Source organism: Miscanthus floridulus, chromosome 1 (assembly GCF_019320115.1).
Source record: "Miscanthus floridulus cultivar M001 chromosome 1, ASM1932011v1, whole genome shotgun sequence".
Taxonomy (NCBI): Eukaryota; Viridiplantae; Streptophyta; class Magnoliopsida; order Poales; family Poaceae; genus Miscanthus; species Miscanthus floridulus.
In genome coordinates this window covers 122867772-122880866 of record NC_089580.1, presented here as the reverse complement: position 1 = coordinate 122880866, position 13095 = coordinate 122867772, and the positions used below count along the sequence as shown (strand labels likewise).

The 13095-nt window shown below is 43.1% G+C and overlaps 1 protein-coding gene and 2 non-coding genes across 3 annotated transcripts; all 3 read right to left on the bottom strand.

The window, feature by feature from the left end:
• Positions 1-3859: 3859 nt before the first annotated feature.
• On the bottom strand, positions 3860-3948 carry LOC136512404 (small nucleolar RNA snoR14). The gene has a single exon (XR_010773081.1). It is a non-coding gene; the product is annotated as a small nucleolar RNA snoR14 (small nucleolar RNA).
• Positions 3949-4053: 105 nt separating this feature from the next.
• On the bottom strand, positions 4054-4140 carry LOC136512349 (small nucleolar RNA U61). Its single transcript, XR_010773062.1, has one exon. It is a non-coding gene; the product is annotated as a small nucleolar RNA U61 (small nucleolar RNA).
• Positions 4141-5917: 1777 nt separating this feature from the next.
• On the bottom strand, positions 5918-8314 carry LOC136492552 (tobamovirus multiplication protein 2B-like). Its single transcript, XM_066488530.1, has 4 exons — positions 8111-8314; positions 7085-7150; positions 6947-7011; positions 5918-6397 (listed from the first exon to the last, which is right to left on the bottom strand). The coding sequence occupies exons 1-4, from the start codon at positions 8234-8236 to the stop codon at positions 6283-6285; spliced, it is 372 nt and encodes a 123-aa protein (XP_066344627.1). The 5' UTR covers positions 8237-8314; the 3' UTR covers positions 5918-6282.
• Between the last annotated feature and the right edge of the window lie 4781 nt (positions 8315-13095).

Here is a 13095-nt window from a genome sequence, read left to right as displayed (position 1 = left end):
TTTCCGCTGTAATTCTGATCACATGTTTATATTCTGCTGATAAATAAAATTGTTCATAACTCTGATAACATATTCATATTCCGCTATTATAAATAATAAGTATTAAACTCTGATGTTACATGGAAAGTGAGGTAAGAAATGACTATAATGATGTAAGCTTTATTCTCTCATTTGTGATGCTGCTGGAAAAATGTGGATTTTTGGTTCTCCCTTTGGGTGTGCCCGATGGAACTGTGTAATTTAGTGTCCTCTCTTGGGTACTTAGTGTCTAATGGAAGACAAGTACTCCTGTAAGGCATTAGATTAGGCGGTTCTACCACAACTACACACTCATGTTAATTTCTATTAGAATATGAATAGCCATATATAGGCATATGAATAGTCATGTATCTTGTACTCTATATATTCTTGTTCAGTGAATGAAAAATTTGCCTCACGCAATGCCCGCCACTTTAGGTGCTAGGATGCAAAGGCTTTCGCCAGAGCATCCACAGCCCACTACACAACTTAGAATGGGCGGGCCACAAATTGTGGCACCAAACCCAAGCCCATCCACTACAAATTGCATCCTAGCACCTAAAGTGGCGGCATTGTGTGAGGCTTGAGTTTTCCATTCAGTGAACAAGATTATATAGAGTACAAGATACATGACTATTCATATGCATATACATGGCTATTCAATTCTAATAATTTCATTTGTCCGTCTATTAATGGTTTCTACATGGGTTCGAACTCAGGACCATTCAGTATGTACAATATCTCGCTATACTAGACTAAACATTCATTTGTAATAAGCATAAATATAGGACGCTAGATTGCCCTCTCTTTCGTACGCTTCTGCGTCCATGCCAGGAGCCTAAAGCCCCGTTCACTAGAAAAGAAAAAGGAAGTAGACGTTCGGCGTTACCAAGCCGCCGCACTCCCCCAAGAAACCTGCTCAGTCCCCCCTCTCTCTATCTCAGCAGTGGATAGAGGAGCGGGGACCTGAACCCTTTTCCCTTCACTGTTTTAGATTAGGTTTGTAGATCCTTATTGATCTAGGGTTTGGATCTAGTGTCATCGACGAGGTGGTGGCGACGATGGTATTTTGGAATGAGGTCTCTCCCTACCTCGACGGTGACTTTCGATCAGGCGTCGGCGAAGGACCAGTGAGAGTTTGGTCTGTCAGATCTGTTGATCTTCTTCAGACTTTGGCAGTTGGTGTGCTTATCAAAGGAAGCAGTTGGTTGGCTTTCGATGCGGTGACTCGACCTCTTCTTTTGCTCTGTTCTACCGCGAGGTTCGAAATCTTCAACGCTCTATTTTGATGGTGAAAGATTGTAAGCCTATGTTTTTAGAGAATACCTCCAGTCAATGTTCTTTCAGTGGATACTAGATCTCGTCAGCAGCGAGTGGATTTTGTGGTCTTCAAAGCTATGTTTGGCGAGGGTATTTGCATATGGCCCTTTTCTTTGTTGTCTTTGCAGCGATCTTCAAGCAGATAATGGACGTCCGAAAGAAGAAGACGGCCAATTTGGTCTTTGGTGTACTCTTATATTTTATAGAGGTCATTTTATGTCCTTTTGGCCATTGATTGTACTAGCCTTTATTTTATTTGAGATATATCAGATGCGAAACACTCGTTTGATATATATATATATAGGATGTTGCCTTTTATCAACATTTCGTAATCTTGTATTGAATATTTACTAAATGAATTCAAATGGAAAAAGTTTCCACTGTAAAGTTCTACATCTTGTTAAGCACCGCAACTTTGGTACAGGATGTGTCTCCATCTGAGATGTTTGGAAATTTTAAAATTTTGAATATTAAAATATATGTATTTAAAATAAATATTTGAGACTCTCAATAACTTTATAAACCAAAAACTTATCAGCAACAAACTTGTAGATCAGGTCGGCCACTTGTAACTTTGGTAGTAACTATGTGAACATTCAAGTTCACATGGAAATTCAAATTTTTAAATTTTAGAATCTAATAACTCAAAACACATTTATTTGGGACTCTAAAGAACTTTAGATAAAAAATCAACTACAAAGTTGTAGATTGTTTTAAGAACTACAACTTTGACATACCATGTCAACATCCCAGATTATGTGAAAAAAAAATGAATTCGAAATTTTAAAATCTGAGATGATGGATGAGATTCCATCCATAGAGAGTTCGTTCCAATAAACTTATGGGACCTTCTTCTTTTCTTTTTGAATCCTAATAGAAGAATAAAAGAATTGGTATAAGAATTAAGATAAGTCAAACCATAAAGGAAAGGAGGTTCATGGGTGCGGGCAAAGATGTTACGATTCGAGTTATTTTGGAATGTATTAGTTGTGTTCGAAAGGAACTTAAAACATAATTTTGGTACTCCAAATAGTTTTAACTAAAAAAAAACTTTTCACTACGATGCTATAGATCATGTCAAGGGCTACAATTTTAATATAAAATGTCTTCATTCAAGTTCATATGATGAAGTTATGAATTATTTTTAGATTTACCTATTTTTAGAGGTGAGACTATTAAACATCAGATAATCCGCATATAATCTACGGATAATCCATATTCACGGATTTTGTCGATTTCATATCTTACTGGCACCCACATACAATTAGATTCAGATTGTCAAATGGATATTCATGCTAAAAATACGATTAGAGTGCTGTTGGATTGCAAGGTGCTACACTCTACAGTATTGCGTGCTACTTGGGTGCATGTTATCCTGCCATCAAGTTCTCGTTTTATTCTATTCTTAAACTAGCAATTGAAATAATAATATTACATTTTCTTATCATGTACTTAATCTTTAGTTTAAAAGTTTCAAACACGTTTTATTCTATTCTTAAACTAGCAATTGAAATAATAATATTACATTTTCTTATCATGTACTTAATCTGAAGTTTAAAAGAAGTTTCAAACACGCATACTATGAAGTAGATTATTTTGATATTGATATCATTAACCGGCTACTCAAGAGCATAGGATTTCAATTGCTCGATTGCTTACAAAGAGAATCATTTTTAGATTCAGACGGGCCCAAGCAACCGTTGCAAGGAGAATGGTGGCTCTTAAAGCTGTTACTATTGTTATGAGCTGAGGATTTTAAGGCACGAGAGATTGTGAAACAAAATTGAGCAATCACATTGATGAGTTTATAAACCAATTTTTCGTAATTGCTATGCAGACATTAGTTCATCACCAAATTATTTTATTACCCTTTTATATATAAATGTAAATAAATTAGTTTATCACCCTTTATAATCGCATCCCCTGTGTTTCTTTCATCATGGTATATACTGGTGGCCCTATTAGGCTGGACAGCGGAGATCCTGTTCCAGAGCTGGACGAATGTGGTTGGAGAGCTGTGATCCTGTTCAAGAGCTTAAGGGGGTGTTGGTTCCTTAGTCTAGATCTTAGTTCCTGTCCCATCGAATGTTTCGACACATGCATAGAGTATTAAATATAGATTAAAAAATAATTAATTACACAGATTACGACTAATTTGCGAGACGAATTTTTTAAACCTATTTAGTCCATGATTTGATAATGTTGTGTTACAGTAAATATATGCTAATGATAACTTAATTAGACTTAATAGATTCTCATAAATTAGTCTACTCCTGTGTAATTAGTTTTTTTATTAGGATCCGAACGTTCGAAGTCCCTGAATGCAAACACCCCGTAAGACTTGTCATGGTAATGTAATGGAACGGGCCATATCCACATGTACAATCATTTAACCCAGTTTCAAGTTCAAAATATAACTTGGAAATAAAAGGAAAAATTCAACAGATTGCAATCGAATTGCAAAGGAGGTACTAGGAAGATCGAAGTACAATAGAGCGCGGCGGGTAGAGCGGCTGCAGATGCGATCAGAGCCTGTCGGGATGTATGAGGAGTCATCACTTCGTGACATCAGGGGATTGACAGACTTTCATACATGCATCATCACCTCGCATCGAAAATCAACTCATCACAAAGAACAAATATCAAGAACAGACGATTGGAAGCACCAGGACGAAGGAAGCAACTCTGGATCTGACAGAAGGACGTAAAAACAAGTGGCTCAGAACTTCTTAGAGGATTTGTGCAACCAACACCGGCGTCCGGCGGACGCCTCCGGCACACGGATTTCTTTCCTCATCGCCAACAAATGCTCATAACGATACAGTAATCGCCAAACAGAAACAGCGAACAAATGCTCGAAACGATATATAGTAACCGGCAAACAGAAACAGCGAAGAAAAAAGAGTAGAAACAGGAGGACAGCAAGAGGGCGAAAGAACCGTCGGTGGCAGGTTAGCGACGGCGGGGTGGCGAGGGGGAACTTTCCCTGCGCCCTGTGTTTTATAGATCAGAACGGTGGACACCAAACCCTAGATGTCATGGGCTTGGTGACCGAGGCCCAGGAAGAGCGCAGCGGTCGACCTGGCCCATGGGCCTCATCAGATCAGTCAGTGTGGTCGAGGTATCTCTCCCTAAATTTCGCGTGCGCGCTTGCTGCCTTTTGCATTGCGATTTGCAGCTTCTCTCTATTGAGTAGGTGTACTCCATAGAAATGTAATTATGGGAAACGTGTCAATTAAAGGAGTCTAACTTTAATTAAGTTTATAGTAAATAGTATTAGCATTTATGTCTCAAAATAAATTTATTATGAAAATATATTCTATAACTAATCTAATGATATTTATTTGGTCTCATGAGTTTAAATATAATTTTAATCAAAGCTGAAACTGTTTGACTTCTCGAAATGTGAGAATTACATTCTTTCGTAGACGGAGGGAGTACATTGTTTTGGGACATCAGTCTTGGTGTAGTTTTTGCATGGCGGCAACGTTGTCTGTACAGAGAGAAATACATGAGGTGAGGAGAAAGAGAGACGTTCGGTCAAATAAGCCTGTTCATGTTTTCTCATTCGTAGCGGAGCTCAGCACCTAGGAGTGTCGCCGTGGTGACGGCGAGAGTACAAACTCGTCTCGTCACTTCTTCCCAATTGCCTCCCATTTTCAGGCACGCAGACACAGCTGTATGGGCGTGATTGGTTTGCGCTCGTATATGGGAGCCAGGCCCTCGGAAGAGAGGCTGAGAGCATGTAATATTGTATGTTTGGTTGCTTGCACTAGTCGAGTTGAGATGTTGTTTGGTTGCTCGCATGAGAATGTATTACATGAGATAAATCGTTATTGTTTAAGGCTAATAAACATAAAAATGAAATTTATTATGTGCAACTATTTTTCATTGTTCTTAATTTACCTTATTATTTCTTAATATTATTTAAAATACAATAATATTAATTAATATACACTAATCATGCACTAACAATGTCATTATCTGAGTAATTGCTCGCATATGGTGAGCCTGGCTATGGAGAAACACCCAAAGGCTCAGCCTGTTCGTTTGGCTGTGGCTTATCGTAAACGATCGTAAATTTCCAGCCGGAACAGTACTTTTCTCTCACACAAACCAGCCAGCAGTACTTCTTCACGAACCAGCAATGATATGAACCCGCCAGAAAAATACTGTTCCGGCTGCACAGGCAAACAAACACGCCTGATGTCATCACTTTTCTTCATTGCTAGCTTGACGATTACTCAAGTACTAGACAAGTAGTATGGACACATGGCAACAAGGAGAAGCAACAAACAGCACAGCTGGGATCATCTGCCCTCCCGTCCCCTTTTGTAGACTTGGTGAGAGAAGGGACGTAAAGCAACATCATAATTCACGAACAGCTAGACCTTGTTTGAATCCGTGGGTTTCTGATCTAGGTATTTGTAGCTTCAAGAAATATTTATCTTTAGTTTATAAATACAGACCCAAACCTTAAATATGGTGGCATGCTAATGGAGCCCTTATAAGCCTGCTAGTACGCAGGGGAAGCACTCGTCTCACTTCATAGGGTATGCATGCAATTGAACTTCAAAGAGCAGTGCCACGTTAAACATTTGATTGATCACTTCTTAATTTCTACCTTAATTTAATGCTAAAAACAGTCAATTCAATTACAAGAAAACAGCATGCTCAGACTAGAAAGCGTGACAATTAACAGGCATGCTTGCCTTATGATGGTTCTAGGCACCCGTAACATGGCACCTGAAGAATAGTTACAGTAACAGCATTCCCCAACCGAATTCAGCAAATGTGGGACAAACAGTTGGCAGCGATGGATCCCTATGCCGGATAGAGCCAAGCCATCTCTTGAACCACAATACTCAAATTTCTTTCCCACAAGACGGCAAAGACATATCCTTCCATTAAGTCTCGGTGAACACATCAGTTAACTCTGAGTTCTTAAGGTTCAGTACTCTTTTGATCTCTCTTCGTTTGAGAGGAAGGCAACATGGACCTCAGCTGAGTGTTCTCCATGTTTGACAAGAGCTGTGTGACAGTCTTAATTTGAGAGGCACTGCACAGTTTTTTAATACACAAAAGAAGAGTTTATTAGAGGTGATATTGAAGAAAATAAACTTCAACCTAGTTGGTTGGAAATCTGGACATGCGTGCAGTTTAGAAGAACCATTATGCGCCTTACAGAACTACAAGCTGGGATTTCAGTTTACTGATGGATGTGTACCAATGCGATCTGGTGGGAAATGGTCATTCCAATTGATCTTCTTGTTCAGAAAAAAATTGATGAGTCTGTCTTGCATCATTTTTTTAAAAAAAAAAGAAAAAACTGGTAAAAAAATTGAGACATCAACGATCATAGGCCACAAAACTGACATAAGTGATCCTTTTCTGGCAGGCAAAGAAGGAGAAAATAAACTTCAGCCTAGTTGGTTGGAATCTGGACAGAAAAAATGCAGCTAAAAAAGATAATCTGTTCGTTTCGCTGAAATTTAGCTTATGTTGATTTATTGTGAGAGGAAAACACTTTTCGTTCGCTGAAAAGTACTGCTGAAGTAGTGCTGCAGAACAGGGCGAATGAATAAATATGCATATAGGGGAAGCTAACCTTTGCAAACTCCTGTCCATATAAGCATCCAAGGATGAAATTACTTGAGGTAGCTGGTGCAGCACCTAGAACAGGATACAGATATTAATGGCTACTTTACAACTAGTTTTGGCATCCAATGCTACACTTATTTCTTACATGCTCTGTGTTCTTTGCAAAGGATGCTTTTTCCAACAGGTTCTTGGGTAGTTTTGCCAAGTGAACCTGAGACCACAAGTACATCTCTGCTGATTATCTTGGTTAACAAACTGATTGCTTGTACTTGTAACAACAATATATAACATCATAACGTCCCAACATGTCTGTTGTGGGCGCAGTTTCATAAACTTATTACTTGAAGGAAAGTATGGCAGTTCATTGAACTGTCTGAACCTTTATTGATTTATATATATGAGGAAAAATTAGGAAGAATCACAAGGGGGTTGAGGGATAGAGAGGTGGGTAGCGTTGAAAATACAAAACTGAACTATAAAACGACTCATAAGCTTAGTAGCACTCCTTAAATAAGTGATTTGGCATGTAGGTAATTGTAGACTGAAGTACAGGATCCATCTAACGTAACACCATGCTGCATCTACATGGACACTTAAGTGCAGCATTGTGGAAGTCGCTAGATGACAATCAAAGCGCGCTGCTTAATCAATGGCAGTTGAATGCCAACAATTTCTAGGTTACTTTTATCGAGCACGCATGAGAGCTGCACATTTTATTAAGAAAAAAAGGGGCCAAGAACCCTTACAACGTACACGCAGGCACTCGTATTTGTAAGAATACATTCGAGCGCTCTTTGTATACAGCAAAACAATGACCTCGACCAAAAAAACTACCTACTGCTCGCTCGCAGGCTCAAGGGCGAGAGGAACCAGCCAAACTCCAAAAGAATAATTTCTAGGTTATGTAGTATACGATGAAGATAATAACATTCATGAATTGGACAATCATTTCACCTTTAAAGCAAAAGTAGATCCATCAAAATTCCTAACCTCATTGTCTCTAAAGAGTAAAGAGAGACATCATGAACGAACTTCCGCATAATTTTAGTCAATTTCGCACAAATTTGGCAAAGCGTTGATTCTTGTGATCAGCAAACGGCTGTAAAATCATGCATACAATCGGAACACTCGAGAACCAACCAAGACGAGATGGGGACAGGAGGCGGGAGACCTGCGCGGGGGAGGACTGCTCCATGAGCTGGAGGAGGTTGGAGGTGGACCGCACTGCCTGTGCTATCTGCTCCGCCACAGCCGCCTTAGCCCCTCCACCACCGCCGCCGCCGGTCGTCGCAGCCATCCCCGCCACGTCGACTTGCCGTCTGTTTGGTTGCGAGGATGCCCAGGGGCGGGATGGGACGGCCCCAGGCTCGAGGCTGTTTGGTTGCGGAGGCTTTTACCCGTATCATTAAAAAAAGTGGTAATTACCCACCTATCGTTAAAAAAGTTGAGCTCCACCAACGTCACTGCTCTCAACTCTTTTATCTCCCATGCCATTCCGTCGATCTTCCGTTCGTTTTTTACCGTTTGCTCGCCCGGACATGTGGGCTCGACCAGCAAAGATGTCCAAACTACCTCTATTTCCTAATCCCTCTTCTCTCGGGCCGCTTTCTGCCTTCCTTTTGTGCACGCCTCTGCGCTCGCTGCGCCACCACTCTCGCTGCCGCCCTCCCTCGTGCTGAGCTCGCCCACGCCGCTCGCGATGGCCTGGCCAGAGCTCGTGCGCGCGCCATTCGTGGTGGCTGGGGCGTGGCTGGGACGGAGCTCGCCTCCTCGTGTCGTGTCTACTGGCCACCGAGGACCGTCTACGACAGTTCCGTTGGCCATGGCAGCTAGGGTAGCAGCGCCACAGGCCAAGGCAGTTGCGTCCGCGATCAGGGTAGGCGTGCCCCCAGCCAAGCCACCAGCAGCCGTGGCCAGGGGGCTACGCCCCGAGACATGAGGCCGACCATGGCAGCTGCGCCTTTCCTAATTTGCTCACGAACCATGATTTGTTCACATACCCTATACCCTCTATCCCCAATCTTATTTTGAGAGTCAACAACAACCAAGATTGATTGCAAGCCAAATTACGTTTCTCTCAAGCTAGCGAGAGAGCGCGTCCTTTCTCCAGCTCGCGTCCCTTTTCCAACTCCTTCATCTTCAGTCTCGAGGGGTTCTAGAAGCAGATCGGGGTGAGTGGCTGACGGCGACGCTGCCCATGGATGTTGTACCACGCAGGGCGAGTAGCCAGCTCAACGTGGCGCTGGCCCTGGGCGCGTAGTACCGCAGGGTGAGTGGCTAGCGGCAACGCTGCCCCCTGGACGCCGTATCGAGCAGGAAGAGTAGCCGCTGCCGCCGGCGGGACGAGAGCCGAGAGAGACTTGGAGTTGGAGAAGCAAATTCGTGCGCTCGATCAACCCTTCAAGGAATGCAACGTAATCCTCGACACCTGCGCCCGTGACTTCCTTGTCACCAGTTGTGGGAGGCATCCGGCGCGGGATTCACGGTTGGGTGGCATTTAGTAGACTGCTCGTTGGCAGCGACGCGGGATTCACAGTGGCCTGCTAGTTGGCGGCGTGTCGAGGTGCTGGAGCGCCTGCTCACGATGGCCAGCGTGTTGTGTGTTGATTCGGCCACCGGGATGGCATCCCCCATGCAGGGGCGACAGATGGTGGCCGCGTGTAAGGTCGAGATGGTGACTAGAGGGGGGTGAATAGTTCTTTTTAAAACTTAATCATGTTGGCTAACCGAAACAAGTGCGGAATTAAAACTATCGGTCTAGCCAAGACTACACCCCTCTGTCTATGTTCTCTAGCACCTTCCAAAGATATTAAACAAGCAACAAAGGTGCCGGGCTAGCTAGAGCTCACCTAACCAATTCTAGGAGCAAGGTCACATAAACCTATGCCTCTAGTACTTTAAGCAACAAGGAAGCTCCTACACATGCTAGTAAGCAAAAGCACAAAGCCAACTAAGCTCACTAGCAATGCTCAATGACAAGGCAACCAATGCCAAATTAGATAGCGCAATTACTTAGCTACACAAACTAAGTAATATGACTAACAAGGTTACACAAACCAAATTAGCCACGCAAGGGAGCTACTTCTATGCTTACACAAGCAAGAAGGTAATTAGCAAGCTACACAAGCTAACTAATTAAAAAAGCAACAACACAAGCTTAATGTATATGAAAGTAATCGCAAGCTTGTGTAACGGGGATGCAAACCAACGGGAAGAACAAGGTTGACACGATGATTTTTCTCCCGAGGTTCACGTATTTGCCAATACGCTAGTCCCCGTTGTGTCGACCGCTCACTTGGTGGTTCGGCGGCTAATTGGCATCACCCGCCAAGCCCGCACGTTAGGCGCCGCAAGAACCTACCCCGAAGGTGAGGGTAGCTCAATGACACGCTTTACTAAAGTTGCTCTTCGCAACTCCCGCGGGGCGAGCACAATGCCCCTCACAAGCTCTTCTCTGGAGCGCCGCACAAACTTCTCACGGGCTTCGACGGAGACCACCACCAAGCCGTCTAGGAGGTGGCAACCTCCAAGAGTAACAAGCACCACCGGCTTGCAACTCGATCACCTAGTGCCAGTCGATGCAACTTCATGATGCAATCGCACTAGAATCGCTCACTCACACAATCGAATGATCACTATCAAGTATGTGTGAGATGGAGGCTCCTAAGCACTCTCAAGCATGGACACAAAGTCCCCCGAGGTGCTCAGCTCCAGCCATGGCCGAAGGCCACTTCTATTTATAGCCCCATGGGCTAAACTAGCCGTTACCCCTTCACTGGGTGTTTTTCGGGCCGACCGGACGCACCGACCGTGCATACCAGACGCGTCCGGTCGCTATACCGGATGTGTCCGGTAGCTGTCTGACCGCCACATGTCCGACCGTTGCCTCCAACGGCTCTCTGACAACACGACCGGACGCTCAGCACGAAATGACCGGACGCTCAGCCGCTGAGTCCGGTCGAGTCTAGTAAGCCTCCAGGGCCGACCGGACACGTCAGTTAGAAAACCGACCGGACACTGAGTCTCAGCGTCCGGTCGAGTACAGCAAGCAGCCACCGACAACCGGATGCGTCCTGTCACACCGGACCGGACGCTGCCAGCGTCCGATCGACTGCTCTGCTGAATACTGCCTTCTCTGCTTCACACCGGACGTGTCCGGTGTGGTGACCAGACGCGTCCGATCGCTGAGTACGCCGCCAAATACCGAACGTGTCCGGTCACCATACCGAACGCGTCCGGTCACTCTGTAACCAGCGCGACTCACTCGTTTTCATCACCAACTTCTTCTCCTTTGAAAATGTGCCAACACCACCAAGTGTACACCAACATGTGTATGTGTGTTAGCATTTTCACAATCAATTTTCAAAGGATTAGCCACTCAACTTGCCACGCCACTCGATCCTAGCGACGATGCAAAGTTAGATCACTCGAGTGGCACTAGATGACCGATATGCAAACAAGTTTGCCCCTCTTGATAGTACGGCCATCTATCCTAAACCCGGTCATAAACTTCTCTACACACCTATGACCAGTGAAATGAAATGCCCTAGGTTATACCTTTGCCTTGCGCATTCCATTTCATCTCCTTCAATGTTGATGCAACACATGCACCAACATGATCAACAATGATATGATCCACTTCATATCATCACGTGATCATATTGGTTCATCGATCTTGACTTCACTTGCTCTTCACCATTGCCATCGTCCATTGGCGCCAAGTCTTGCTCAAGCTTCACCGCCACACGGTCCATCACTCCAAAGCCTTCGACTTGCCCTTCACGCTTGCAACCGGTCCATCAAGCCAAGTCTTGTCTTGATCTTCTCCACCTTGATCACATGACTCAATGTCATGTCTCATGTGCATTTAAGCTCCTTCATCATCACATGTGTGAGCTTTGCAACATCTCCAAGCCATTTTCACCTTCATGGCATATGTTGCTCACACACATGTACCTGTGTGACTAATCACATGTGTATCTCACATAAACACAATTAGTCCACCTAGGTTGTAATTCAATTATCAAAACCACACAAGGACCTTTCAATCTCCCCCTTTTTGGTAATTGATGACAACTCTACAAAGATATGGAAATTAAGCTCTTTTGGATTCATGTTGCTTGCCCAAGCAATTTTACCATGTGTAAATGATTTTGGACAAGTACCACAAACCCGAAATGGTAGTATTAGCTCCCCCTACATATGTGCTAGAGTATTTAATTTAAAGCTTGCACATATGCATAGATTGAAATTGTGGGAGAGTAATTACTACAAAACGATGCTAAGGTGTATAGAATAAACCTTTGAAGCGTGTACCAATCAGAGTTGCACCTTGAAGTTCATCCTTAGCACCATGGTTAGCTAGATATCACTTGGCAATAAAAACACTAGATACCTTGTGAGATCAACATTAAAAGCAAGGTACTAGCATTACTTGTAAAGCATACCAAGTGTCTAGCTATCATCCTATGCATGCTAGTTATCAAATCATCATTCAAGTTCTACAACTAGCATACACCACACAAGCATGCATATTTGAATTTGAAAACGTATGCAATGCAAACAAGCACATGAATATGCACATATCAAATGCAATCAATCAAAGTTCATGAGCTTGCTCCCCCTACTTGTGTGCTTCTCTTGTCCAAGAATTTTGATCCATCTCTTTTCTTTAATGTTGCTCCCTCTTTGTCCATGTCCAACCTCTATTTCTTTTATATCTCATCTCTCCCCCATTCAATCAAGCTTTCATATCTTTGTACAATCTCTCCCCCTTTGTCATCAATTTCCATAAAAGGTGTGCTTCTCATTGATGCAAAGGTATGCTTTTGGGGTAGATGGTTGAGGCTTGAATCTTGTATTTTTTATGGACATCACTTGATTGTTGGAATGACACGATTTGTAAATACCACTTGTAGCTTGTACCACTTGTATCTTGTGTAGGGCTTCTTGAGATACCACACATAAGATTTTTGATCTTGTGATCAATTTGTGGGACACCTCCCCCTATGTGATAGCATGGGTCATCCATTTGATACACTTGAGCTCTTGTAGGTGAGGGATGCATTCTTCATTTGATGATCACTTAAAGTTGAGGATCACTTGTGGAACCATCATCTTTCATGGTTGATACTATGTATAGATACCACTTATAGG